The sequence below is a fragment of the Otolemur garnettii genome, unplaced genomic scaffold, assembly GCF_000181295.1.
Source record: "Otolemur garnettii isolate 467f Iridium unplaced genomic scaffold, OtoGar3 scaffold00003, whole genome shotgun sequence".
NCBI classification, from domain to species: Eukaryota; Metazoa; Chordata; class Mammalia; order Primates; family Galagidae; genus Otolemur; species Otolemur garnettii.
Window position 1 is genome coordinate 32,699,894 of NW_003852398.1, and position 27,228 is coordinate 32,727,121.

Here is a 27,228-nt window from a genome sequence, read left to right on the forward strand (position 1 = left end):
TGTGGTCCCAGCTACTTGGGAGGCTGAGGCAAGAGAATCGCTTAAGCCCAAGAGTTTGAGGTTGCTGTGGGCTGTGATGCTATGGCACTCTAACGAGGGCAGCATAATGAGACTCTGTCTTAGGAAAAAAAGAAAAGGAAAAAAGAAATTTCCTTAGGAAGGTACAGTGTTGGAAACCACAGTATCATCCAATATGAAATGAGATAATTTAATTTTTCCTCCAGTACTAAAAGGATCACTGTTCTATTGGTTTTTAAAATACGTTTTTATGAGCAAATGTAGCAAAATGTCAAGAATTGGTGAATGTAGGTAAAAAGTATATATCTATTGTACAATTTTTTTTCCCCCTCCTGGGCTTAAGCGATTCTCTTGCCTTGGCCTCCCAAGTAGCTGGGACTACAGGTACCTACCACAATGCCCAGCTATTTTTTTGTTGCAGTTGTTTAGCTGACCTGGGCCGGGTTCGAACCTACCACCCTTGGTGTATGTGGCTGGCACTGTAACCACTGTGCTACAAGCACCGAGCCCATTGTACAATTCTTTCAGCTTTTCTGATAGTTGAAAATTTTCACAACAAATATGTATCTTTTAAAGACTAGTAAACACTAGACACTCCTGTCTAGTATACTCTTGTGGTAAGAAGTTTCCAGAATGAAAAAATCAGAGAAATAGATTCACATTTTTCATCTTTGCCCTCAAGGTGTATTTCCATTGAGTGGAGAGGGCAGAATGGGCTTCACTGGACATTCTGTCCAGTCTTTACTACAAGCCAGACAGGAAAATTACAGAAAGTAGTGTTTCTGGATTAGTCTTTTCTCAGTCATAAGAAATTGTGTTTTCAGCCAGGATGACATTGGGAATAAGAGACATAAGACCAAATTCTAAGACTGTAAAACAATTGTGGCTCTATAGTAGAAGACAGAGGTATAATTGTTATGAGACTTGATTAGATTTGGAAAGGTGCTGTATAAGATCTTAAAATTTTAAAAAATTGATATCTTAACCAATTAAATGAGTAAGAGGCATCTTTCAGGGGTGCTGGATATAAGCTACCTATTTAATAAAGCTCGCGAATTATACACTTAGCAAACAGTCCATGTTATTGTACATAAGTGACACCCTAATATGAGGGGTTACAAAGGAAAGCCTGTGCAATAAAAACAACAATTGCTCTGTGAACCACAGCCTCCCCATGCTATCTGGGGACACTTCAAAAGAAATGACTTTGGTCGATGTTGTATAAAGGAAGAATATGACATTATTTGAATGTGTTTGGACAGGATATTTTAGCCAGAGTTCAGTGTGACCAGGCTGACTGTGGAGTGAGCAGCTGAGGTTCCTTCCATAGTCCTGATCAGTAAATCCTAACATTGCTTTTCTCCTTCTTTAGTCCTGGACTGAGACCAGATGTAAGCTCTCCCCCATCGAGCTCATCCACAGCAGCAGGACCACCTCCCAAACTCTGCCTGGTGTGCTCTGACGAAGCTTCTGGGTGTCACTATGGAGTCTTGACTTGCGGAAGCTGTAAAGTATTCTTCAAAAGAGCAGTGGAAGGTAGTGTGTGTTTTGAAGAGTTTTATTTGTTTCTCTATTTGGTTCCCACTTCTCAGAGCGAATTGTTAAGTTTCCATTACATGTAAAGCCCATGAGGCTGGATATCAAGGGGGAAGGGGAGGGTGGCTTCTAGGGCCTCTAGTAGGAAGGAGGGTATTTTAAATGCATGTGCACACACACACACACACAGAGCTAGAATAAAACAGTAACGTATAAATTGATGGAAGAGGGTTTGGTCAAGGAGCAGAAGGTAACACTATAAGACAGTGCTATCCCATAAAATGATGGTGCTAAGTTTGGGCGATAACATACTGGGGATTGTATTGGAATTATGAAATTTTTAACTCCCACAAGTTAATTGGTTTCAAGCCATTAGCTCTACCAGTCCAGCAAAAATGACTGACAGTGAGCAGTGTGTATGTGTGTGTGAAGGGGGGTGGGGGAAGACATTAATTTCATTCATTGTTTTTCTATTAAGCCAGGGCACTGTTCTAAGCAGTATGAATACATTAAGATCTGATCCCCACCCTCCCTCTACTAAGTGAAAGAAGCCTTAACAATTACAAGGCACAGAGATTATAATACAAAGGCGGGAGTATAAACCCTGCTGGAGGAGGTCCAGGGAGAAGGTATTTTAGAGACGGTGATTCCACTAATTAATACGACCCTTACCCTTGTTATGGATTCAGACTGCCGACAGGGCAGTGGCCTTTTCTCCCTAAAGAAGAAGGAATTCGTTCTATATAGCAAATTATGATTGGAAGGGACTCTAAAATTTTCTAATATTACCAGTGAATCCTCTTGGAGAAAAAGTCATGTGCTGTAGTTATTTATAAAGCAGTTTGAAGACAGTGTATCTAAAGCTCTGCTGATGTCAATTTTTGAAGAAATGTAATTATTCATTCACTGTATAAGGGTTATTGTTATTTGGCTAGAGTTGTGTTTGCATATCCTTGAGAGTTCGATGAGTCAGTTTCTTTTGTTTGGATTACTTTTTAATATATTAGCAAACTGTAAAATTATTCATGTCAGCTCACATGGACCACAGAGCTGCCAGCGATGGCCAGTCGTAGCTGCCACCTGATGAGTCATAAGTGAAACCCACCCTGCTCAGTGCAATACCGCTAGCAAAATGAATGTCATTTAACACAGACTTGAAAGGAGGAAGCCTCTTCTTGTCCTCACCTTACTTTACTCAGCACATTCTTAACTGCTTAGGGATTTACAGTCTACAAATTCAGCGGTAACAGCAGTACAATACACACGATTCCCCCAGTTTAGGATTTTTCAACTTTACACACACTCATTATGCTCCTAGACTGAACAGTGGGGTTATCTCCAGTGTTAACCCATCACTACATCATAAACCCATCATACATTGAAAATACTTTAGGTTGAAAACACACTTTCAACTTACAGTGGGTTTATTGGGATATAACACCATTGTTAGTCAAGGAGCATCTGTAATGTACATGAGATTAGCAACTTGATTTTTGAAAGTGAAATTCAGAATAAGACAGTGGAAGCTTAAAAAATATGGGTATTAAAAAAATATGGCAGTGAGTACTGCTTGCACCACTGCACTCCAGCCTGGATGCTAGTGAGACCCTGCTGCTTAAAAAAATAGAGAAGAGCAGAAGCCGTGGCTCAAGCTCATAACCCCAGGGCTGTGGGAGACCCATGTGGGATGATCACTTGAGGCCAGGAGTTCAAGACAAGTTTGGGCAACATAACAAGACCCTATCTCTACAAAAAAAATTTTAAAAATTAGCTGAGCCTGACAGCCTGTACCTCTAGTCCCAGCTATTCAGAAGGCTAAGGGAGGAGGTGCACTGGAGCACAGGAGTTCAAGGCTACAGTGGGGCATGATGGCACCACTGCACTCAGCCTTGGTGGCAGAGTCAGACCACTCTCAAAAAGTAAATAAAATTTAAAAATACTTTCCATGTTCCTCCATTATAACTAAAATTGATATTTAAAATAGGGCTACAAATTCAGATATTTACATGGACCAACTCTGTGTCATTCTGGCCAAATATAATACAGTAGGGCAAAGAAGAACAGTATCGCTATTAGAGTGTACACACGCCCTACCCCAAAGCCTCCAACTACAATTAAAACAGCAAACAAAGTTCAACTTACCTCCCATGGACGAGACCGCTGTCGGCCCTGTGCCCTCCGTGCTTAATCTCCACTTTAAAATTAAATTCTTGTTTTTTAGGTAAAATTTAATTGAATATTAACTGTACTATTTCCAAGTGTTTATCGTTTAAGTATTTCAATGAAACATGGTTAGACTATATGATCAGTAAGAAAGGGTTGAAGTGTGGAATATGCAAGTAAATCGCTTTGCTTTGTTTCCTCCTTTATTTGGACTTTAAAATTCTCAGAGGCTCTTTCCAGCTCTCAAATGCTATAATCCTTTAATAACCCAACTCATAGCAGGTCTTCTGCGTTTCCTATCCAGACACAACAGAAACACACTTTAAAGCCTAGATACTTATCTTGGAGCACTTTCTAAACAACGACACAAATCACCCAGCTGTATCTTCATCATATACTCAGCACTCCACTGTGAGCACCTGCGGGACACTGTAGGTTATCCCCCCAACGTGGCATAGTGTAATAAATACCCAAACACTTGGCTCTTCTTAGAGTTTTACATAGTTACTGTCCCTGCGATCCAAATTAAAACTAAGTTTTGTTTTCTTTTTAATTCAGTATTCTGGGAGTCACTTTTTCTGCATGCAAAAAAGAAGTGTGGGTAGTTCCATTTCTTTCTATGTATACTATATCAATGATCTTTCTTTCCCAGTGCCCCCAAGTCCCTTTTTATCATACTCCCTTTAACCAAAAGTACATATAGTCTTTGATCAGGTCATAATGGAGGTAAGTATCAGCGCACCCTTAATTTACAATGTGCCAAGTACTGTGTTTTATATATATATGTATGTATGTTATACCATTTAATTAATGGCTCTGGGAGCTCCTAGATGCTATGATGATCTATACTTGATGAGTAGGAAACTGTGGCTCAGAGACATTAAAGGGTAGACTGCTGTCTGCAGACAAGACCCCAACCTCAGTGCTACACTGACACCCACGTCCTGCACCCTTGGTCTGCTCGTACCCATGCAGATAAGACCCCGACCTCACTGCTCCACTCCCTGTGCCACTCAGTCTGCTCATACCCATGCATCACTGCTCTAGTCACTGCTTAGTATTTTTCTTGGCTGACCTTTTTTTTAAAAACTTAAACTCACTTTTAGGAAAAACTTTACTATTCCTACTGTATTAGTAATCTGTTGCTGCACAATTAAGTCCCAAAGTTTGGAGCTTAAAGCAACAAACGTGCTATGTCGCACATTTTCTGAGAGTTGGGAATCGGGAAGTGGCTTAGTTAGAGTGGGAGTGACCAGTGCATTACCAGTAATGTCTTTGATAACCTCATTGCAGATGTGACACGCCATCATTTCTGTCCTGGTTTATTTTTCATGCAGACCCATCCTGGTCTAGTACACAGAGGGACTACCTGAGAGTGTGACCACGAGGAGGCAGGGACCACTGGGGGCTGTCATGCAGGCTGGCCACCAGGCCTGCCATAAAGAGAAAACCTGAATCATTTCCCCAAAAGAGATTTTCACCACAAAAATAAATACTATGTAAACTAAACAATGTTAAGATATTTCAGCTAACCTAAAGGTTCTTTATCTGACAACTCTTTGTTCATTAGGGAATATACCAAATGATAGAAGGCGTAGGAACTCCAAAATAAGATGCCTCCTAATCATGCCGAAATGACTGCTCGTAGTACATGACCATGTGTTGGGAAACAGGGAAGACAAATTAAAACTCCTCGTTTCATAGTTAAGGAGCACATAGGTCTTGCCCAACTTCATGCTAATAACCATATAGGACTAATTTTCATTTATGAAGGTACAATGCCTCTGATCAATAGCTTAGAATCTATTGATCTTATACTCAAGACAGAGACAAAAAGAAATCAATATTAGCATAATATATACATTCTGCTATTTCAATTGTATATAAATAAAACATTGGAATTTTTTTCTATTGTTACTTCCAATAACTACAAGTCAGTGATTTAGGAATATTCTTACGGGGTAAAACTTTTTGGTATTGTAACTGCTTCAGCAATGGATGCATCTGTTCTTTCTACTTTTGATTTATAAAGGATAGAATTATTGGGTTAGTGCTTCCATTTCATATCCAAGTGAAGAAGCTAGGACACTCTCAGAACGTAGAAAGGAGTGGATATAGCTGGCTCAAACATCTGGCCTGGAAGAGCAGCTCTGGAACAAAGCTAAATTGTAGTCCTTTAGTCCACTGGTGGCCTGTGCTCCACAGGCAAGGAATTGAACTTGATACAGTTAACCACCTCCCCAAAACTAGTATTTAAAGAGCATTGTTATTTATATTAGAAGAAGTAAATGCAGCTTTGTTTTCATCCAAGTCAAGTCCTAGGTTGTCCTAGGCATAAAGGAGCTTTTCCTAGAAACCAGAACTGGTAGATACATTCAACCTAGCAAATTGATAGTTACGATTTTCCTCTTTCTCTTTTCTTCAAAGATAATTTATTCTAGAGAAATATCCCATAGAGTCTTTCAAAGACCATCCCCTCTAGTGTAAGGACGGACCCTTAGTGATCTCATGTATCTATGGAGACAGTCTGGTCCTGTGTAAGTGACTTCTTCCAGTTTTTGCTAGGCCAGCAGGTGCTTAGATAATTTTCTTCAACATTCAATAACTAAGTTAAAAGAACATTTCAAGAATGTGCCAGTGGGATGTGGGGAGACTTTTAAATTTTCTTTAAAATTTTTTGCCATGAGAGAATTCCAGTTCTACTTCTTAAAACACTGTTTAACTCTGGGTGCCAGAAGATTTCAGACAGTAACAGTCTTTAAATTATTACTTGAGGTCAAAGTTGAACTCAAACATCTTTATTTTCTAAACAAGTGTCAAATCATGATCTCTGTAAGATCTACATATAGTAATATAGTTTGCCACGTCTGTGATTCACCTAGCCAGTTGCTGGTGACCTTACAATTCAAGATTACATGTTGCTCTTTACCTATCATTTCGTTTAAAGCCCCAAGGAGGGTCACCTTTTATTTGCCCATGGGGGTGTCATGTTGAGTTAAAATCATTTTCTCTTTGGGATTCCCACAATAGTTTCCAACTAGTTTCCTCTTTCTTTAGCCCTCGTTAGCATTGGGTCAAAAGAAAGAAGAAACTGGTTTGAACGTGTTCATAAGGTCGTAATAAAATAATGATTGCAGATAATCTTCTGCAACTTTTAAAGAACCTTGAATTACAATTTATGAAAAAAGTAGTTACCCTTGGTGGGTAGTGACTGGAGTTGTGAAGTTTGCGGGGTACTTTTCTGTTTCTTGATCTGAGAGTTGATAACATAAAGGAGTGTGTGACTTATGAGAACTTAACTAAGTGGTACACTTTTACAAGTTGTGTGCTTTTGTATATGGATACTACAGTAAAGTTTTTTTAATGAACTTTTTTCAATTCGTTGAACAGAAAAACAAATATTTTTCTGTTTGTTATAGTTGACCTCTTAGCTCCATCAAGTCAGGGTAGCCAAGAATGCCTCCCTCAGTCCCTGTGTGGGCCTTAGCCTGTGTTCCTTCTGAAACAAAAATAGAGCCTCTCCATAGAAAATAACTCTTAACGACTTGGGAAATTTTAACAATTCCATTTATTCCACATAGGACAGCACAATTATCTCTGTGCTGGAAGAAATGATTGCATCATTGATAAAATTCGAAGAAAAAACTGCCCAGCATGCCGCTATAGAAAATGTCTTCAAGCTGGAATGAACCTGGAAGGTAACGTCAATGCCTAAAAGCAATTATTTGTCTCTGTATCCCATAAATATGGAACATTTTACTTTTGAAGACATAATTAGTCAATTCAGCATATATAGTGCTTAACTAGCATAATTTTATAATACTACCTGACAAAAATAGGAGTATTTTTCATGAAGATGTCATATTCTACTTATTTACCAGTCCTCCTTATGCAGAGAACTCAGCACAGCCAGACCGTATACTAAAAAGGGAAATTGTGTAACCATGACACTTGTGCAACGTGAGGCAACTTTTTCTTTCTGATTCCTTTTTCCAGCCTCAAAACTATTGACTAGGGTTGAAATTATTTCTGTATCTCATAAATTTACATGTCTATTTTTCTGTCTTTTACCTTTTAGAACACCTTTTACTTGGACATGTATGTTATTACAGATCTGCGGGGGGGAGGGGGGACTCAGAGAGGCATTGGAGGGGGTTTGTTTATCAAGTGAAGAAGAAATCTAAAACTAGTTAGAAGTTAGAGTTTCATGTCCTTGTTCACATAACAAATGGTATAATTAACATTGATCTCATCGTGTAAAAACTGTCCTCTGGAAAAACGTGTGGAGTTCTGTTCTAGCTGAAATTGCAAGGTGGGTGTTCGAGGGTGATCTAATAATCCATGCTCCTCTTATTTGTTGTGATGGACTTGTATTCGGCAAGTGTGCGCCACAAAGCCCGTCAGTGGACAGAAAAGGAGTGAAATCGTGACTGTGCTTAAGGACCGTTCTGTCCAGTTAGGTTGCAGAGTCAATCACAGAATAGCCTGGTGCACCGTAAGGCAACAGAGGCACTGGAGCCAGCGGAAGGGAACCTCATTCTGTCCTGGAAGTCAGGGAAGAAGTCACTTAAATTTTAAATCTAGGAGCTACTCAGAATTAAATAAAAAATAAGGACAGAGGTATGATCAGATTTGTGCTTTAAAAAGGCTAATCTTATTTAGAGAAACGACGTAATGAGTATAGCAGTATTCCAGATGAGAGACGGTGATACGGAGAGAGAATGGAGGTTCTCCATGTGGTTCTCGTGATAGAGATAGGAATTGGTGGTGCTGTCTGGCACACACCGTGTGTGTGTGTGTGTGTGTGTGTGTGTGTGTTGTGTGGTTACGGTAGATTTTGGGGTGTGCCTATGAAGAGTATAATTCTCCGGACCACACAAACAGCTGTATGTAAGTCTGACCAGGCTATTTAGACTTAATTACAGAGTGCTAATGTGTTAAACAGCAATTTAAATAAAATGACAGCTGTCCACTTTCTTTTAGGTGTTATCAAAGCTACAGATCAATTACAAATACACATAGAAATTTGCTTTCAGTGTCACAAAGGTAGTTATTTTTTGTTATAAAAACAACATAGCCTTCCCCACTTTATGACATATCAAATCTCTGCCTGGATTTTACCGAGTTTCATTTTGCTGCTCTCTGATCTCCTAAGTAATATATTTTGACCATTTAAATGTATATTAAAACACATGAAGTTTTAGTGACTATTTTATTTATTTTCTCTAGTACCCTCTCCCCCTTTTTTGAGACAGGGTCTTGCACTTTCACCCTGGGCAGAATAGAGAGCCAGCGTCATAACTCTCTGCAACCTCAAACTCCTGGGCCTAAGTGATCCACCTGCCTTAACCTCCCAAATAACTGGGACTGTAGGCACAGGCCATCATACCTGTGTAATTTTTTCTGTTTTGAGCAGAAATGGGCTATTCAGCTCCAATTTTACTAGTTTTCTCTAATCCTCATGTTTTCACCTCAGCTATTTTTTATATTTAGAATTTGAATATATTTAGGATTTGAATAAAGCTCCAAAGACAAACCCAAATAAAATTTTGTCACGTCTCTAATGTAGTACGGTTGCTTACCCAGTGACATTTTTAGGTGCGAGATGCTTTCTCAAATACAAAGTTTAAGATCTTTAGAGCTTTATGCGTAGAATGCCCCTCTGGACAACCCCCCCCCCAATATCTAAAGTATAAGGGAATTCTTTAGTCAAAAGAAATAAGACATATCCACTATAAAGTACTGATTGTGGTGGACTAGTTACTAAGTTTGTCCTTTTTCTCCTTCTTCTCACACACAGTTTAATGACAATGACTAGCAGATGACCAGGGCAGTGACTGACATCTGATTTTCTCTCTGTTGTCAAGTGTATCATCCCTGCCACTTCCAGTTGGGTCTTTTGTTGAAAGTTTGTCAGACTCACACATAAAATTTAAGCTTTTGATTTAATTTGAGATGCCATTTCTTAAAATGTTGTATAAAAAAATGCAGCCAAAAGTATGCTTTCATAAGCTGTCAGTCTAAGACACCAGAACAGTGGGGATCAGCCTGGATTTATCATGTCTTTTTTTGAGAAAGAGTCTCAAGCTGTTGCCCTGGGTAGAGTGCTCTGGAGTCACAGCTCACAGCAACCTCAAACTCCTGGGCTTAAGCAATTCTCTTGCCTCAGCCTCTCAAGTAGCTGGGACTACAGGTGCCCAGCACAACACCCAGCTAATTGTTTTTGTTGCAGTTAGGTCCATGATTAACTTTATATTCACTTTTATAAACTACAGTAGAACAGAGTTCCAGTTTGTCATTTCCTGATGTACTAGATGGTGGGTGGCACATATCAAGCAGTTGATAATCTAATTCTACTTATAGACACATGGAAATAAACACTTAAGAAAAATCTAGTTCCTGGGGTAGGGGTGTGGTTTTAGCATGAAAGCATCATTTTTGTTTTGGATTAATCCCGACATATGTAAAACCTTTATTCGAAGTAGGTATTTGTGTGTGCCGCAAATATTGGGCAGACCATCATACTTAAGAATGATGTCGATGAGCCACGTGTTTCACACCTGATCTTTAGAAATATCTCCTAGTCCATCAGAACACTTCCCCTCAGCCAAGCAGTTGTGATGATAGCCCCGGAAACTGCACAGGCGAGCAATTAGCCGTCTCAGAGCCCAGGACTCTTCATAACCTGTAACTTAGCACTGTGAGTGGTATATTTGGATACTGTTGCCCCATACCCAGTACATCTTGTTTATTTAAGGCAGTCTTCTTCACTTAAAGTACCTGGCATTTAAGAACAGATGTGTTTTTTTGTAATGGTGATCCTAAATGTTTTCTATTCATTTCATTTTAAAATATACTGTCATTATTCCAAAGCATAACGTTATTTTTAGTATAAACAATCAGATGGAACTTATAGGCAAGTAGGCTTATGGCATTATCAGGTTCCTTACCTAATATTATTTAAATTAAATTTTAAACTTAAAGAGGTAAAGATTTCTTTATAAAAATAAATGGTTGCTTACCTAGATTAACTACCCCTTGCTGATGATAATTTTGAAAACTTATTGATGCTATTTCTTGCTCTAGCCAGTACTACATGACTAGGTTACTAGCACTTTTTAAGCTTTATTCATAAGCATCAGTTCTCTCCCTTAGGACTACAGCTTAATAGTAAGAAATTTGATCACAAACTGAGTTAGAGAAAATGATTTTTAAAGGCTCTGCAGTTTGTCCCTGTGCGTTCTTCTCTGCCCTGGGGTGGAGTGGGAAACTTGCATTCCAGATCATTTAACTCTGCGGTTAACTGAGGTCTGCCCGGTTCCAGTTCAGCGCACGGATCTGGGGCAAGCGTGTTTTCCTTTAGGTTCTCAACAAAATACATCCCATGATTCTGGATCTGGGTTTCAGTGAGATAGTTTTAGTAATATGTTTCTTTACCCATAGGAGCTCTTCCTTTTAAAAATCTTACTGCTCCCCTGTAGAGTTTTACTGTTTGTATTTAAAATAGTCTAAAAATATATCCTACAAGTTGCGGGTGACGGTAGTTCTTATATGGTACTTACTGCGTGCCAGGCACTGTTGCAAACATTTTACATATTTAAGAGATTTAATTCTCCCAATAACCCTATGAAGCAGGGCCTAATATTATCCTCATGTACAGAAGAGGAAACTAAGGCCCAGGGAGTAATTCCATAGACACTTAGCTGCAAAACGGCAGAACCAGGATTTTAATCTAAACATACAGGTTTCTGATTCGCTCTCTTTACTACGGTATCATACTGCGCCTCCACGAGAGGATGGTGAACTAAGTTAGAATAGGTCTGCTGTGATTCTGTTTGTTTGGAAATGTTAACTAAAAATTCCTAAGTTTCTCAATACCCCATTCAGCACAGAACACAATGAGAATGGAACCATTCTATTCCGAGTAAACGACAGGCTTTTTTCTCTTTCTGACATTGTAACATAGTTCTCACTACGGTGTCTGTCCTCCGCAAACTATGTACAATGTTGTTTGAGGGATGCAGGATCTAATAATTATTTTTAAAAGTGATTTGCATTTAGATTCCCCTGCCCCCGCAACAGGGTTTGTGGCCCTAATAACTGAGGCAGGTGCATTTCATCTTTTATATACCCTGTCTTAAAAGTTCTGAGTACTTTCTCTGTAAAAGAATAATGTAATTCTTATTTAGTCACTAAAATAACTTCAGGAGTATGAATAAGTTTACTAAAAAGTGTACATGTTGTCATTTGGACTGTTCCATGCAAAGTCAGAGGTAAAAGATAACTTTATTTACTTGTATGTAATGTTAAGATGGGTGTTTTCAGTTTATAGAGTCATCAGTATAAATCTTTGTGAAAGATACATTTCCCGCTCATAATTTATATGAAGTAATGTCAAGTTTTTCTTTTCATCTCCCACGTGTTTTTAGTCCCAAGCAGTATCTCTCCTGTAAAAGTACAAAGTGGATTTTTCTGCTGTTAGACCTAATGCTGTTTTTAGCATGTAACCTGCTGTATCATCTTCCCAAAGGTGGCTTTGTACAAGTGTACAAGTAGTGTAGCTGTCTTCACTACTGCCGCAATTTAGATCCTAAACCACGGTTTCTAATCTGCTATTACAAGCTTAAATTCTGTCAATTAGATGGTCAGAGTAATTTGCCTGACATAACCAGTGGAATTTTCACGGGTAGAGTGAAAATGAGACAGAAAATGATTTGTAGAAGTATCTACAGAAGTGATTTATTCAGGTTGTTTTAACATAGTGTTATAAGAAAGTTATTTTGTATAAGGTATAACTATAAGGAAGAAGTTACTGGCTTACTTATAGAGAAAATTAATGTTGGAATAGATTTCTGTGAGTCTTGCTATCAGGAAAAAAACATGTTTTTTCTCTTCTTTCATGTCAATACGTTTCCTCTGTCTTCACAGTTTCAGTAAGTTAAAAAAACCTCTCGAATAAACTGTGTAGTCCAGCCCTTCACATTAAAATTTTTTCTATGCATTTTTAATGCCTACAGCTCGAAAAACAAAGAAAAAAATAAAGGGAATTCAACAAGCTACAACTGGAGTCTCTCCAGAAACTTCTGAAAGTCCTGCTAACAAAACAGTAGTTCCTGCAACGTTACAGCTCACCCCGACCCTGGTGTCCCTGTTGGAGGTCATTGAACCTGAGGTGTTATATGCAGGATACGACAGCTCCGTTCCAGACTCAACTTGGAGGATCATGACCACACTGAACATGTTAGGAGGGCGGCAAGTCATCGCAGCAGTGAAGTGGGCAAAGGCAATACCAGGTGAGGTGCCGAGGACGACGGAGCTGCCGCCCAGACCTTGGTGTGCTCTTGAACAGAGACACTTTGTATTTGTTTCTCTCACTCATTTCTGGGGATTAAGAGGAAAGTCAGGTGATATGGGCCCATGGGGAGTCCATGATAAAACTTAGACACTGCTCCCTGCTTTTCGGGTCATTACCCACAGCAGAGTGATTTCAGAGAGGATGACGCAGTGTCAGAACTGGAGTCACCAGACTTACTCAAAACTCCTTCTACACTGAAGTCCAGGAGAAGAAAGTGTATGGTGTACCTGACGCCATTAGTTTTCCTTCCTAGTATGTTACTTTAAAAAAGCTGGTTGTTGGGTGGCGCCTATGGCTCAAGGTCAGGGCACCGGCTCCATATGCCAGAGGTGGTGGGTTCAAGCCCAGCCCTGGCCAAAAACTGCAAAAAAAAAAAAAAAAGCTGGTTGTTTATAAAATTGGTAAGTATCAGGTATCGTCAAAATGTACTAGAGTAGAATGATTTTAACTCTTCTATAATGAAGTGCTGTACACTGAATGTAAATTTTTATTTAAAATTATCGTAAGAATTAAAATTTCCTTATTGGAACCTGGTAGGGAACAGTAGAAGTCAGTGTTAGTTTCAACCTTGACTTAATTATCAAGGGGAGAAAGGGCAAGTTTTTACTTAAATTTATTGGTTAACATACCAAACCAGGACACCTTTATTTCTTTTTTTTATGAATATGTAATCGTTGTACATTTATGGGGTACATTTTGATACAAGCATACAATGTATAGTAATCAAAGCAGGGTAATTGAGATGTCCACCATCTCAAATATTTATCATTCCTTTGAGTTGGGAACATTCCAAATCTTATCTTCTTATTTCGAATTATACAATAAATTATTGTTAGTAATAGTCACCCTATTGTGCTATCAAACACTAGAACTGACTCCATTTATCTAACTGTATTTCGGTACTCATTAACCAAGCCCTCTTCATCCTCTCCGCCTCCCCACCCCCACTAGCCTCTGGTAACCACCAAGCCGACACTCTGCAGCTTTCTGTTTTACTGTTTAGTTCATGTTTACTTACGTAGGCAAAAGTGCCAGAAACTGGCTACTTATATTGAATGCTACTAAAAAACAGGAGGGCTTGGGTCCTAAGGTGTCGACTAACAAAGGAATACTGTATCCACTTAGTATTTAGGGGACTCCCCAAACAAGGCTAATTGATCTGATTGTTCTGGCAGTTCCCAGAGAGGTGCTCCCCTTCTTGGCTGTCAGCGTTGCCTCACCCCTCCTTCCTCCTAACTCTAGGTTTCAGGAACTTGCACCTGGACGACCAGATGACCCTCCTGCAGTACTCCTGGATGTTTCTCATGGCATTCGCCCTGGGGTGGAGGTCGTACCGACAGTCCAGCGCAAACATGCTCTGCTTCGCTCCTGATCTGATTATCAACGAGTAAGTTGTGTGCGAATCGCTTTCCCAGAGTTCATAGGGTATCTTTAACCAGCTGCCAGTGGACTGCTATTGTGATAATTCTGGACAGAATCAATCCTACCAGTATCGAGGAACTGGGCAGACTTAAAATAGAGTTGTTTACCAGTGCTTGGGGCAGGCCAGGTCTAATGCAGAGCCAACACACATGTGGTGTTATTACTGCACTGCCCCCGGACATGTTTAAGGATATTTTTTTAAACAGTGGGGTTAGTGAAGTCTGATGCAAGAAACAAGGAATCTTACTATGATATTGTTTTAATTGCGTAACCGAGTTTCAAAAAGGAAAAGGAGCATGGTAAAAAGTCACGTAGGATCAGCAGGGACAGTGGTGGATGAGGACATCTGGGCCGAGCAGGTGGCAGGTGTGGACTGAGAGACAGGAGTATCTCTTTGCGTGGCAAGACTCAATGTCTATAGCTTAGGAAGCACATGGGAACAATGGAGAAAGTACTGATTAAGATTTTATAAATCGGCTGTTCTCTTATCCTCTAGGCCTGTGCCTCTGTCTGTGAGACACTTCGGATGTCCATTCCCACTTAACCTCATGGCAGTCCTCGCCCGTGTTGGCTAATGTTTTCTTCCTCAGCACGATTCTGATCACATCACATCTCTCTCCCCCACACAGAGGTCTTCAGTATCATCTCACTGAACAGCCAGTGTGGACTCTGCATGGTTTCAGGGTTTCCAGAACCTGACCTCACCTTCCCTCCCGTTGTTCTCTCTCACACATTTTTCTTCCCCACTAAGCTGATCTGTTCTTCAAACACAGCGGCACACCATTTCCTAATGGTGTTCATATCCCCAGATACAACCTCTCGGTCACGTGTCCAGAGACCTCCTCACTTTCCCGGTATTGCTGCCTTTTTCCTTTATTAACAGGTATAAAGAGTATGAAATGGAGGAGAGTTATGTTTGTATTAAAAAAAAAAGTGATGGCAGTTTCCTTAACTGTGCGCAAATGAAGCTGTTGATAATGGTTCCAAGAAAATTAATGAAACCTTAAACCACATTAATTGAGTAATAGTCCCGCTGCATTCTACATGAGTAAATTCGCCATTAGTAGTTTTCAGAACTGGGCGCCACATTGAAAGTAACAGTGACAACCTGAAATGTGTCCAGCGTAGCAAGGTGTTAACACTGAGTGATGAACGTGGGATGTTTGGAGAAAGAAAAAAGGAGGTTTGAGAGCAGTGAGGCCAGTTCTCATTAAAGAGAGATTCTCTGAAGATATAGCAAACATCTTCTCTGTTGGGTGTACCAGGTACAAAAATACTGGGTAGGAATTACAGAAAGCATCCGTTTGACCTGAAGGTTAAACAGGACGGCCTGCCTTACGATGTAGTAAGCTCCCATGCTGTTTTATGAGGGACTGGATACTAGTGCAAGATATTTTAAAAGTGCTCCTTAGGCAGTGTGCAGTAGCCACAGGTGGCAGAGTGACTCTAGTTCCAGGACACATATCCTTATAGTACTGCTGGTAATCCGAAGGCCTCATATCTGCCGGGGTAAGCAAGAACCACCTAAAGCTCAGATTTCAGGTTTCCCCTCTACTAGGCTATGCATTAAGAACTAGTCCAAAAGTCCTGCTGAACTGCTCAGTTAAACTCAGTGTGATTTCTCCATTGCCGATACCTATTTCCAAGCACTGTATTCATTCAGTGATAGTTGAGTACTAACCAAGTGCTATTTTAAGAGCTTGGTGTACAATATTGAACAACACAGATGAAGCCCGTGCTAACATTCTGATAGGGGAACTCAAATAAATGACCAAAATTATTTCATAGAGCCATGATCTAATTGTGTGACTAGGCCAGCTCCGTGGGGTAGACATGTGCACTGCTTTAGATTTTGAGACCACAGAAGGCCTTTTGCGTAGCTGAGGAGTAAATGGCTCAAAAGAACAAGCTGTCTGAAAGGGCAAGATGTTCCAGGAAAAAGGGGCAAGTACGAAGAGTCGGAACAAGTTGGACGTATGTGAGGGCTGAGGGCAGTCCCCCAGGATACGGTGAATTTAGAGAGGTGGGCTTACGTGAGGAGCTGAGGGCAGTCCCCCAGGATCTGGTGAATTTAGAGAGGTGGGCATATGTGAGGGATGAGGGCAGGCCCCCAGGATATAGAGAGGTGAACAGGGGCCAAGGTAAGCAGAATTGTGTAGCTATTACGTGGAATTTAGATTTCATTCTAGGAACAAAAAGAAGTCAGAATGGATTCGAGAGGAAAACAAATACTCTTCATGCTCTTAGTATGTGTCTAGCACACGACCGCAGCAGAGAACAAGACAGACAGGGCTCCTGACCTCTAGCTGCTGACATGTTAGTGGGGCCATGGACAACCATGTGTGATGGTTCCTGCCAGAGAAGTCTGTTTCATATTGGGCTAATGGGCTTCCTGGAAGAACTGTCGTCTGCACTGAGACCTAAAGGCGGACACACTTGCACGTGCTCTGCCGGAGTGTACCTCCACGCAGACATGACTCTCAGAGATCTGTCCCAGAGAGTAAGCCGCCACCTTGACTACTGCCAAAAAGAGAACGGTCAAACTACTCCATCACTATGTAACAAGATTAGCTTGTTTGATCCGGTTTTAATTAACTAGTAAATATATTTTGCTTCAATGGAAACTCAACACATTGTTAATGCATTTCAGAATCCAACCATTTTTCTTAAAGGAGAAAATCACATTGGCAGTATTTACCGTTTATGGTCACTTCATGATAAGCAAGTTGCAGTCATTTAATTGGAATTAAAACTACGAACAGATTTATAGGAAGCACCAATTTATGCTTATTTATGAACTAATCTAACTCAGGGCTTTTATTATCAGGGCATTCAAATTTAGATTTTAAACAGTCACAGAATAAGCTGATCGTGACACAGGCATCCCTCACATAAAGTGACAATTACAGGCATTTTTTCCTCAACAGGTTTGCATTAGTGTCATTTTCACCAGGAGTGTTTTTTAAAGATTTCAGCCCGTTGTTAAAGGTTATTTCTGCCTCGGTGCTCAGCTCCTCTAGAGGATCCGTGGCTTGTGGGCAATGAAGAGGCAGCCTCATTCCCATTCCTGTGTTCTTGTGTTGCTGTGTACGAGGTGGGCAGATGCCTCCTCTTTTTTCATAGCGCCCTGGTTTCCTTACTGCTCTGATGTCTATGATAGGTAGGTCTAGACAGTCAGAAAGTACATTCAAGTTCTGACCCTCCCTGTAGCCATGAAACAGCTTCTCATGATTGCCTTAAGGTCAGAATGTTATGAAAAACACTTTTTTGTTGTTGTTGTTACAGCTAACAAGAATGAGTTTTTACTACTCTGTAACTTTATCAAGATTTTTAGTTCTGTGAAGAATATAACCATGTACAAGAGAACTATAGGAGAAAAAGATAACTCCAAGAAAATGAATGCTTTGGGGGGAAGGCGCTGCATTATAAGAGCAGGTTTTACATTTGAAGGGCCAGGCCTGGTGGCCCACACCTATATTCCTAGTCCTTTGGGAGGCCTGTGGGAGGATGGCTTGCGGCCAGGAGTTCGAGACCAGCCTGGGCAACATGGCAAGAAGGTTTAGGTTTCTTTTTGTTCATTTCTATAAAAAAAAAATGAAGGTTTTTTAGGTTAAGGTTTTTTTCTTCATTTTTATAAAAAAAATAACTAAAAATTAACCAGACCTGGTCGCTGGTGTCTATATTCCCAGTTACCAGAGAGACTGAGAATCACATGACCCCAGGGGTTTGAGGTTGCCGTGAGCTATGATGAGGCCACTGCACTCTAGCCAGGCAATAGAGTGAGACCCTGTCTCAGTGACTTAAGAGCCATGGGAGTTTGTCCTTGACCATTTTGTCAGAATGTTAAGAAAAAGTGAACTAGACAGTAAGGCTTTTAGTTTCATTTCAAAAGTCAGGAAACTTTAGAGATCTATGTGAAAATTGTACATGTAGTGGCTGTTGAAAACCATAATCAAGGACTTATTTGGCATCTTTAGTTAAAAGAATATTCATTCAAATGCCTGTCAGAGGCAGATTTGGGGCATCAAAAGTCTAGAGTCAAGTTCTAGTCTTGGCCCTCTGTGTAACTGTGAACAGTGTCATAGATGGTTGTCTTGAGGATGGAATGTTGTAAAAAAAAAATACATTTTTAAGTGGTTAGGATCCAAAACTATGTTGTCTAATTGACTACATTCAAATGATAAATTCTGGTTTAAATGAACAACTGATATTAAATTCTGTAAGAATAAATTCTAAACACTTAAGTAAATCAAACAGTACAGAGCATGTATGACAGGATATAATGCCTCCAGGATAAAATTACACCTTTCATTAGTCTCTTTAGATACTGTAGATGCAGGAACAAGTATGAGGAACGTTCTCTAGTCTGATCCTATAGGGAATTAGCATCACTAGAAGTAGTTACGTTTTCCTTTATGAGTTCACAGTTTTGCAAAATAATACAAACAAGAAAGGACTTTTCTTGGAATTAGCACTATCTCTTTCTAACTTAAACACTGGTATTTGTCTTTCACAGGCAGAGAATGACTCTACCCTGCATGTATGACCAATGTAAACATATGCTATTTGTCTCCTCTGAGTTACAAAGGCTTCAGGTATCTTACGAAGAGTATCTCTGTATGAAAACCTTACTGCTCCTCTCTTCAGGTTGGTGGAACACCTATTTACTTCTAACTATGCCAAAAGCATGAAATATGAAAGTCTCCAAACAAAGGTTTATTCATAAACCTAGTCCTAAGACTTAAACCCGGTCTATAATAATAGATGATTTTCATAAATATAAAATCCTAGAAAGGAAGAGTCAATGACACTAAGATTAATAAGACAAATGGAGGTACCAGGCTCAGAGGCATATGAGCCACACGGGCATCTTTGCTGATCGGAATTTATGTCCACATTCTTCTCCTTCCTTTGGTTATACCACTATATAAGACATGGAGAAAGAAAGCCAACTACAGTGATTTCATTTCTCCGTTTGGTAAAAATGTTAGTTATATAATGAATACTGCCATGTCTGAGAAATTACGGGAGAAAAAGTTAACATCCTAGGGTGCTTAATTACTATGGAGGCATTGGCTGATGCAGCATTGGGACTGGACTGTTAGATACACTGTACTTTAAAAATAGCCAGTAAGAGTTTATGAAACAGTCTTGAAAGTTTAGGCAAAGCTGCTTGTATGTAAATTTTAATGCCATTACTTTCAGATAGCAAAGACAAAGATGTCGGTCAGTTAAGGAGATGAATAGACAAACGGTGGCACATCCAGATGATGGAATCTTACTCAGTGCTAAAAAGACATGAGCTATCAAGCCATGTAAAGACATGGAGGAACCTTAAATGAATGTTACCTAGTGAAAGAATGAATCTGAAAAAACCACATACTCTGTGATTCTAACTATGTAACATTCTGTAAAAGGTAAAGTTATGGAAACGGTAAAAGATCAGTGGTTTCCAAGTGTTAGGAGGGAGGGAGGGAGAGATGAACAGGTAGAACAGGGAAGTTTTGAGGGCAGTGAAAATCCTCTGTGTGACACTGTAAAGGTCAGATATGTGTTGTTATAACATCTGTCCAAACCCATACAGTCTCCAGCGCCATGAACTAACCCGAATGTGAACTACAGACTTTGGGAGAGAATGATGTGTCATTCTTGGTCCATAAGTTTAACAAATGTATCTCTGTGGCAGGAGACTTTGATAATGGGGAGGCTGTTCATGTGTGGGGCAAGAGGAGTATGGAAAATCTCTGTGCTTTCTCCAGATTTTGCTATGAACTTAGAAGTAATCTAACAAAAAATTAAGTCTTAAGAAAAAGAAAGCCTGTGAAACAGTTGGTATTATAAACCTTAAGCCATTCCATTAAAAGTTACATCTCCAATTATCAAATTTAATGTTTATGAAATACTGTGTCAATGGCTGAATACCACTTTCATATATAAGTAAGTAAATTTTCAAGTTTTTAAAAAAGTTTTCATCCAGTAACTGGTTTCATAGTTATCGAATAACTTAAGCTATAGATGTTGTACATTACTCTTATCTATTTAACCATTTCCAAAGCATATATCAGTCTTAATACCTTTGTACTATCTTTGTTCTGCAAAAGTTAATTAGTTTGGTGGATATATGGAGTGCTAATGATATTTCAGTCAAAGCAAAAGAACTCAATAACAAAATGTTAAATACATATGAAGGTCATTACTAGAGACTTGTTTACTATGACCTGTATCGATATACTTGTTAAGTAAGCTTGATGTTATTGGAGTAAACCATTACATAAAGTTCTAATCTGAACTTTGATTGATACCATCAAGTTATAGTTCAGTGCCTAGATACTAACAACCTTATTTGTAAAAAATATATATATATAAATTTTATACATACCTGGACTCACTGAGTTATATGTTATTTTTTTCATTGTAGATAATAAGTAAAAAATAAACTAATACATATCACAGGTTCTTTTTTATAAAAAGAATAGAATCACAAGGATGAAAATACATACCTTAAGATGTAGACTTCTGGTAGACTACTGAAGTTGGTACCATAACCTTCCATTAGTGATGCTAGACTAAAAAAAAGATTCTAAAAACACATCACCTGCCCCAACACCTTACCAGAAAGGCTCCAGTGTAACAGCAGTGGATTACAACTGAGACAGCTGAAAGGCCCAGGCTGCTTTAGGAGTTCATAGGGAAACCCAAAGACAACAGAGGAGAAAAAAGAGAAATGAGGAACGTGAAGGCTAAAAGTCTAATTACTGCAGTTCTGATACGTCATGTCCAGCTTTCAAAAGAACACCACAGTCTGAAGAGACAAAACAAGCATCAGGAGCAGTCCTCACAAATATTGGAATTATCAGATGGGAATTTAAAATAATTAATATGTTAAAAAAAGGCTGTAATGGAAAAGTTAACAGTATGCAAGAAAAGATGGGTAACATAAGCAGAGAGGTGGAAACCCTAAAAAAGAGTGCTAAGGAATACTCAAAGGAAATACCAGAAATTAAAAAATACCATGATGGAATGCAAGGCAATGTTGATGGCCTCATGTGTAGACTGGGCACAGCCAAAGACAGAATCAGTGAGATTGAAGATAGGTCAGAAGCAGCCCAAACTCAAATGCAAAGAGGACAAAAGAGTGAAAAGGGGGACCAAGGTCCAAGACCTCTGTGGACAGTTAGAAAAGGTGTAACATGCAGGTAATACCAGAAGGAAAAGACAAAGAGAAACAGAATAAATGACATAAAATAGTAATAATAGTTGAGAAGTTTCCATAATTAATAACATAGAACAGAACATTGGTCAGGAGCCTCAGAGAACGTCAACAAGATAAATACAAAAAAAACAAACAAAAAAAAAAAAACAACTACCACACTTAAGAAATCTTAATCTGTAGAAAACCAAAGATATGGAGGAAATCCTGAAAGAAGCCAGAGGGAAAAACTAGGTTATAATAGGACTTACGTCAGACTTCTCATTAGAAATCCCATCAACAAGAGTGAAATAGTGTGTGTTGAAAAAAAAAAAAAGTCCTATGTAGAATAGTGTATCCAGAAAAATGATCCTTCGCAAATGTAGAAATAAAGATGTTCTCAAACAAAAGCTGAAGGCGTTTGTCAACATTAGCCCTACTTTGCATGTAATTGAAAGAATTCTCCAGAGGGAAGATACGTGATATGGCAAAAACACGAATCTAAGTAAGAGAAGAGCATTAGAAAAGGAATAAATGAAGGTAAAATAAAATACTTTATTTTTCTCCTTAATCTAGTAGATAAATATTTAAAGTAACAATAATTGCACATAAGCCCAAAGGAGAGTTTGATGTTTAAATTTTAAAGATGGTAACATAGAAATAGAATGTGCAAGGTACCGAACCACGGAGGGAGGGGGAGCATGAGGAAAACAATCCAAAAGAATGAAAGATTTGAGAGGAGGGGGAGAAGGCATAAACGAGGCATGATAGGAGGTCCAGTATTATAAATATATCAGTAATTTTTCGAATGTAAAGAGGGACTGAATGCTTCAAGGCCCCAAGCTAAGTTGAAAGACTGATTTAAAAACTAATGCAACTTTATGCTGTTTATAAGAGAGAGGGCTAAATAAAGATGGTGCAAGGCTAAGGTAAAAGCATCTACTATGCATAGTGTAACCCAAAAGATAGCAAACTGTTTCTATAAAGGGCCAGACAGTAGATAGTTAACAGCTTTGCTGTTCAGCTCGGGCTTGTGTCATGAACACAGTTACTGCTGACACTTGGCAGTGTTCAAATTCAACTTGTATACATATGGGCTTTGGGTAGAATTTGGCCCACCACCGTCGTCTGCTGGCCCCCACTTGAACCAGAATAAAGCTGAAGCCCCCAAATTATTAGCAAACAAAATGGACTTTAAGGCAAAATACAGTTCTGCACTCATTGTATAAGGCATTCTCTTTACCAGGGGAAATTCTAGATATCTCGCTTCCAACTACATTTAAAAAAAAAAAAAATCAGGGCAGCACCTGTGGCTCAAAAGGGTAGGGCACTGGCCCCATATGTCAGAGGTGGCAGGTTCAATCCCAGCCCTGGCCAAATAAATAAATAAATAAAAGTTCATAGAACTAAAGGAATTATTTAGATAAATTTTATAAACATAGTGATATTTCGCCATACCTTTTTCACAACTTAATAAATCATGCAGACATAAAAAATAAATAAGGATATGGACATCCACTTCCAAAGTGTGAGATCATTGGAACATACGTTGAGTGTATGTTTAATTTGTAAAACTGCCAGACTTTTCCACAATTGCTAAAACATTGACCAGAACCGTCTTGAGACTTGAGGTCTGCTCCATACCCTCACCACCTGCTATGGTCAGTCTCTGTCTTGATAGCTGTTCTGATGATTGAAGATGGTAAGCAGCTTTTCACAGGCTTATCGGTCATCTGTCCTTCTCAGGTGATAGTCCTCTTTGACTCTTTTGCCACTTTTTATCGAATTGTTTATCTTACTGAGATATAAGATTTCTTCATATTATCTAGATGTTAGTCCTAATCAGATATATGTTCTGCAGTGGTTTCTTTTGGTCACTGGATTGCAGTTATATTTTCTCAAGTCTTTCAAAGAGCAAATGTTCATGATTTTGATGAAGGCGCATCTGTCCATTTTTCTTTTTTATGGCTTCATATACCAAGAGATGTTTGGTTAACCTAGTGTTAAAAAAGATTTCCAACTATGTGTTTTCTTCTAGAAATTCTGTACTTTCAGCCCATGTGCTTAGGTATATGATCCATTTCAACTTATTTTTTGTATATGATGGGAGGTAAGGCATGAGGTTAAAATTTTCCAAATCCAGGGCGGCGCCTATGGCTCAGTGGGGTAGGGTGCCGGCCCCATATACCGAGGGTGGCAGGTTCAAGCCCGGCCCCAGCCAAACTGCAACAAAAAAATAGCCAGGCATTGTGGCAGGCACCTGTAGTCCAGCTACTTGGGAGGCTGAGGCAAGAGAATCTCCTAAGCCCAGGAGTTGGAGGTTGCTGTGAGCTGTGATTTTACGGCACTCTACCCAGGGGGATACAGTGAGACTCTGTCTCTAAAAATAAAAAATAAAAAAAAATGTCCAAATCCGTATCCAGTTACTTCAGAACTCGACTGTCTTTTTCTTACTAAATTACTCAGCAAGTGAGGTTGTATTTTGTGCCTTAACATGCATTTCTCTAATGACTAATCATACAACGTTTGATTTTCAAATTTGACCAGCTTTGCGTTCTGGGATAAACCCTACTTGGTTATGGCAAGGAATCCTTTTTATTTATAGCTGAATTCAGAATGCCAAAGTTTTGCTAGGTACTTTTACAAACAAATCCGTGAGGGATATGGTTTTATAGGTTTGTTAACGTGTTTGTATGGCTTTGTGATAATTTGGTATTATTTCTTCCTTAAATGTCTAGTTATATTCAACAGTGAAGCCATCTTGGTTTGGAGCCCTTTTTACTGTAAGAGTTTGAAATACAAGTAATCAGATTTTTACTTGATACTTATTTTTCTTGAATAAGCTTTGTTGATTTACATCTTTCAAGTAATTAACTATTTCATCCAAGTGTTGAGTGTATTGGCGTGAAGTTACAGAGTTTCCTTTTGGGCGTGAAGTTACAGTGTTCCTTTTGGGTCTCTCCTTCTCCCCTTTAACTCCTGACCATGGTACTTCACAAATTCTTGCTTTTATCCCTTATCAATCTGGCTAAAGGTTTTTCGATTTTACTGATGTTTTCATAGAACCAGCTTTATATTTATTTTCTTTCTTGTACATGCATCTTCTTACTGATTTTTACTGTTTAAACCTTTCCAATTTTCTTGTGTTTAATTTGCTTACTAGTTTAATTCTCTTGTTTGTTAAGATGGAAGCTTATATAATTGAAATCTTCCTTTTCTAATAAAAGCTTTTAATGCTACAAATTTCCTCCTACGGAAATTTCCTCCACTGTTTTTACTGCATCTCACACATTTCGGTATGTTGTGTTTTTATTTAATATAAAAAGATTTTAAAATTTCTCTGATGATGCCTGTACGTAATCTGTGGATTACTTCAAAGTATGTTGTTAAATTCTAAAACTTGGGGATTTTTTTTCTCAGCTGTATGCTGTCAACTTCTATTTTAATTTCATTTTTGTCGGAACATTCTGTGTATGACTTAATCTTACATTTATTCAGACTTCTCTTATGTCCTAGATTGTGATATGTTTTGGTAAATGTCCTGTGTACACTTGAAAAGAACGCTGATCTTGGGTAGAATGCGGTAAAAGCATCAGTTAAGTCAGATTATAGGATAGTGTTGTGTTAAGTCTCATATTTCTTAATGATTCTCTAGTTGTTTCGGCAAGTAGTGAGAGGAGTTCAAATCTCCAACTGTAACTGCAGATTTTTCTGTTCAGTCTCATCGATTTTAATGTCGTGTATTTGGGGGGTTTTCTCTTTTATTTCACAGTATTAAGGAAGTATAAGTGGTTTTGTTATGTGGTTATCTCCTATAATGCTTACGTCTGAGATCGTCGTGTATTTTGGAGCTGCTACTTGATGATGCAAACACATTTAAGATTAGGTCTCCTTGATTCAGACAGTGACAATCAAATGTATCTCCAAACATTGCCAAATGTCCCCTTGGGGGCAAAAATCTCATACCCTCACCCCATTGGAGAACCCCTAATCTAGAGTAGCCTTTGTTCTGGACTAATTTAGCCTTACTTCTAAGGTGCTGCCCTACTTAGATCTCCAGTGAATGCTCCGCATCAAGTTCTTTCTCTTTAACCAACAAGATTGCTGGACTCTGGGTTCCCCTTCCCTATGTCAAAGTATGATACTTACAGTAGAACCCCAATAGTTGACACCTCCCTGCATTGACCACTTCCTTAAGTTGACCTAATTTTCTTTTCTGTTTGTTCTTTTTTCAGATTAATATGAGGGTACACATAATTAGGTCACATTGTTTGCCTTTGTTAGGTAAAGTCCCTGTTATAGTGGTGCCCCTCACCTAGGAGGTGTGCCACGAACCCTTACATTGTGCCCTGTAGGTAAGAACACACTAATCCCTCTCCCTCCTCCTCCCTTCCCCCAACTTGAATTTAATTGAGTATTTCTCTTGTGTGGGTGTGTGTTTGTTCATCTGCTGGCTTCATGTTAATACTGAGTACAGTAGATACTTGCTTTTCCATTCTTGTGATACTAAGGAGAATGTTCTCTAACTCCACCCAGATTACAGAAGATGTAAAGCCTCCATCTTTTTATGGCTGAATAGTATTGCATGGTATACATATACCATGGTTTATTAATGCATTCATGGGTTCATGGACACTTGGGTTGATTCCACATCTTGTTGACCATAAACTAAGCTATGGGCTCGGCGCCTGTAGCTCAAGCGGCTAAGGCACCAGCCACATACACCAGAGCTGGTGGGTTCAAATCCAGCCCGGGCCCCACAAATAACAATGACAACTACAACCAAAAAATAGCCGGGTGTTGTGGTGGGCACTTGTAGTCTCAACTACTTGGGAGGCAGAGGCAAGATAATCACTTAAGCCCAGGAGTTGGAGGTTGCTGTGAGCTGTGAAGCCACGGCACTCTACCCAGGGCAATAGCTTGAGGCTCTGTCTCAAAAATAAAATAAAATAAACTGAGCTGTGATAAACAATTTAGTGCAAGTGTCCTTATGATAAAATGATTTTTTTTCCTCCTGGGAAATGCAGGAATTCCTACTAGGTAATGGAATTGCAGGATCAAATGGGAGGTCTAATTTGAGTTCTTTGAGGATTCTCCATACTTTTTTCCAAAGAGGCTATATTAATTTGCAATCCCACCAACAATGTAAAAGTGTTCCCTTCTCTCCGCAACCATGCCTGCATCTGTAGCTTTGGGACTTTGTGATGTCAGCTATTCTCACTAGGGTTAGGTGATGTCTCATGGTTGTTTTGGTTTGCATTTCTGTGACGGTTAGGGACGATGAGCATTTGTTCATGTGTTTGTTGGCCATTTGTCTTCTGCGGAGAAAGTTCTGTTCATGTCTCTTGTCCAGTGATAGATGGGATTGTTTGTTCTTTTTTTGTTGATTAATTTGAATTCTCTGTACTTGACCTAATTTTCATGGACTGGACACGTACCACACGTACGTATCAGTACAGCATGCCTAGTTCCTTATGCTGACCACCTCCATATGTTGGCGAGTTTGTTAGTAGTCCTTTTAGTGGTCAGCCCATAGCAAAAAAAA

The 27,228-nt window shown here is 39.1% G+C and overlaps 1 protein-coding gene across 5 annotated transcripts in view; it reads left to right on the forward strand.

The window, feature by feature from the left end:
• The window catches only part of NR3C1 (nuclear receptor subfamily 3 group C member 1), a 115,555-nt gene that overhangs the window by 80,899 nt on the left and 7,428 nt on the right, over positions 1 to 27,228 (forward strand). For 4 of the 5 annotated variants that reach the window (XM_023515636.1, XM_023515632.1, XM_023515626.1 and 1 more), the window contains exons 3-7: positions 1,391 to 1,557; positions 7,299 to 7,415; positions 12,735 to 13,010; positions 14,315 to 14,459; positions 19,011 to 19,141. In XM_023515636.1, coding sequence (XP_023371404.1) covers positions 1,391 to 1,557; positions 7,299 to 7,415; positions 12,735 to 13,010; positions 14,315 to 14,459; positions 19,011 to 19,141 — 836 coding nt within the window. The remainder of the gene's footprint in view (positions 1 to 1,390; positions 1,558 to 7,298; positions 7,416 to 12,734; positions 13,011 to 14,314; positions 14,460 to 19,010; positions 19,142 to 27,228) is intronic. The other variant, XM_023515645.1, reaches the window with a different exon arrangement.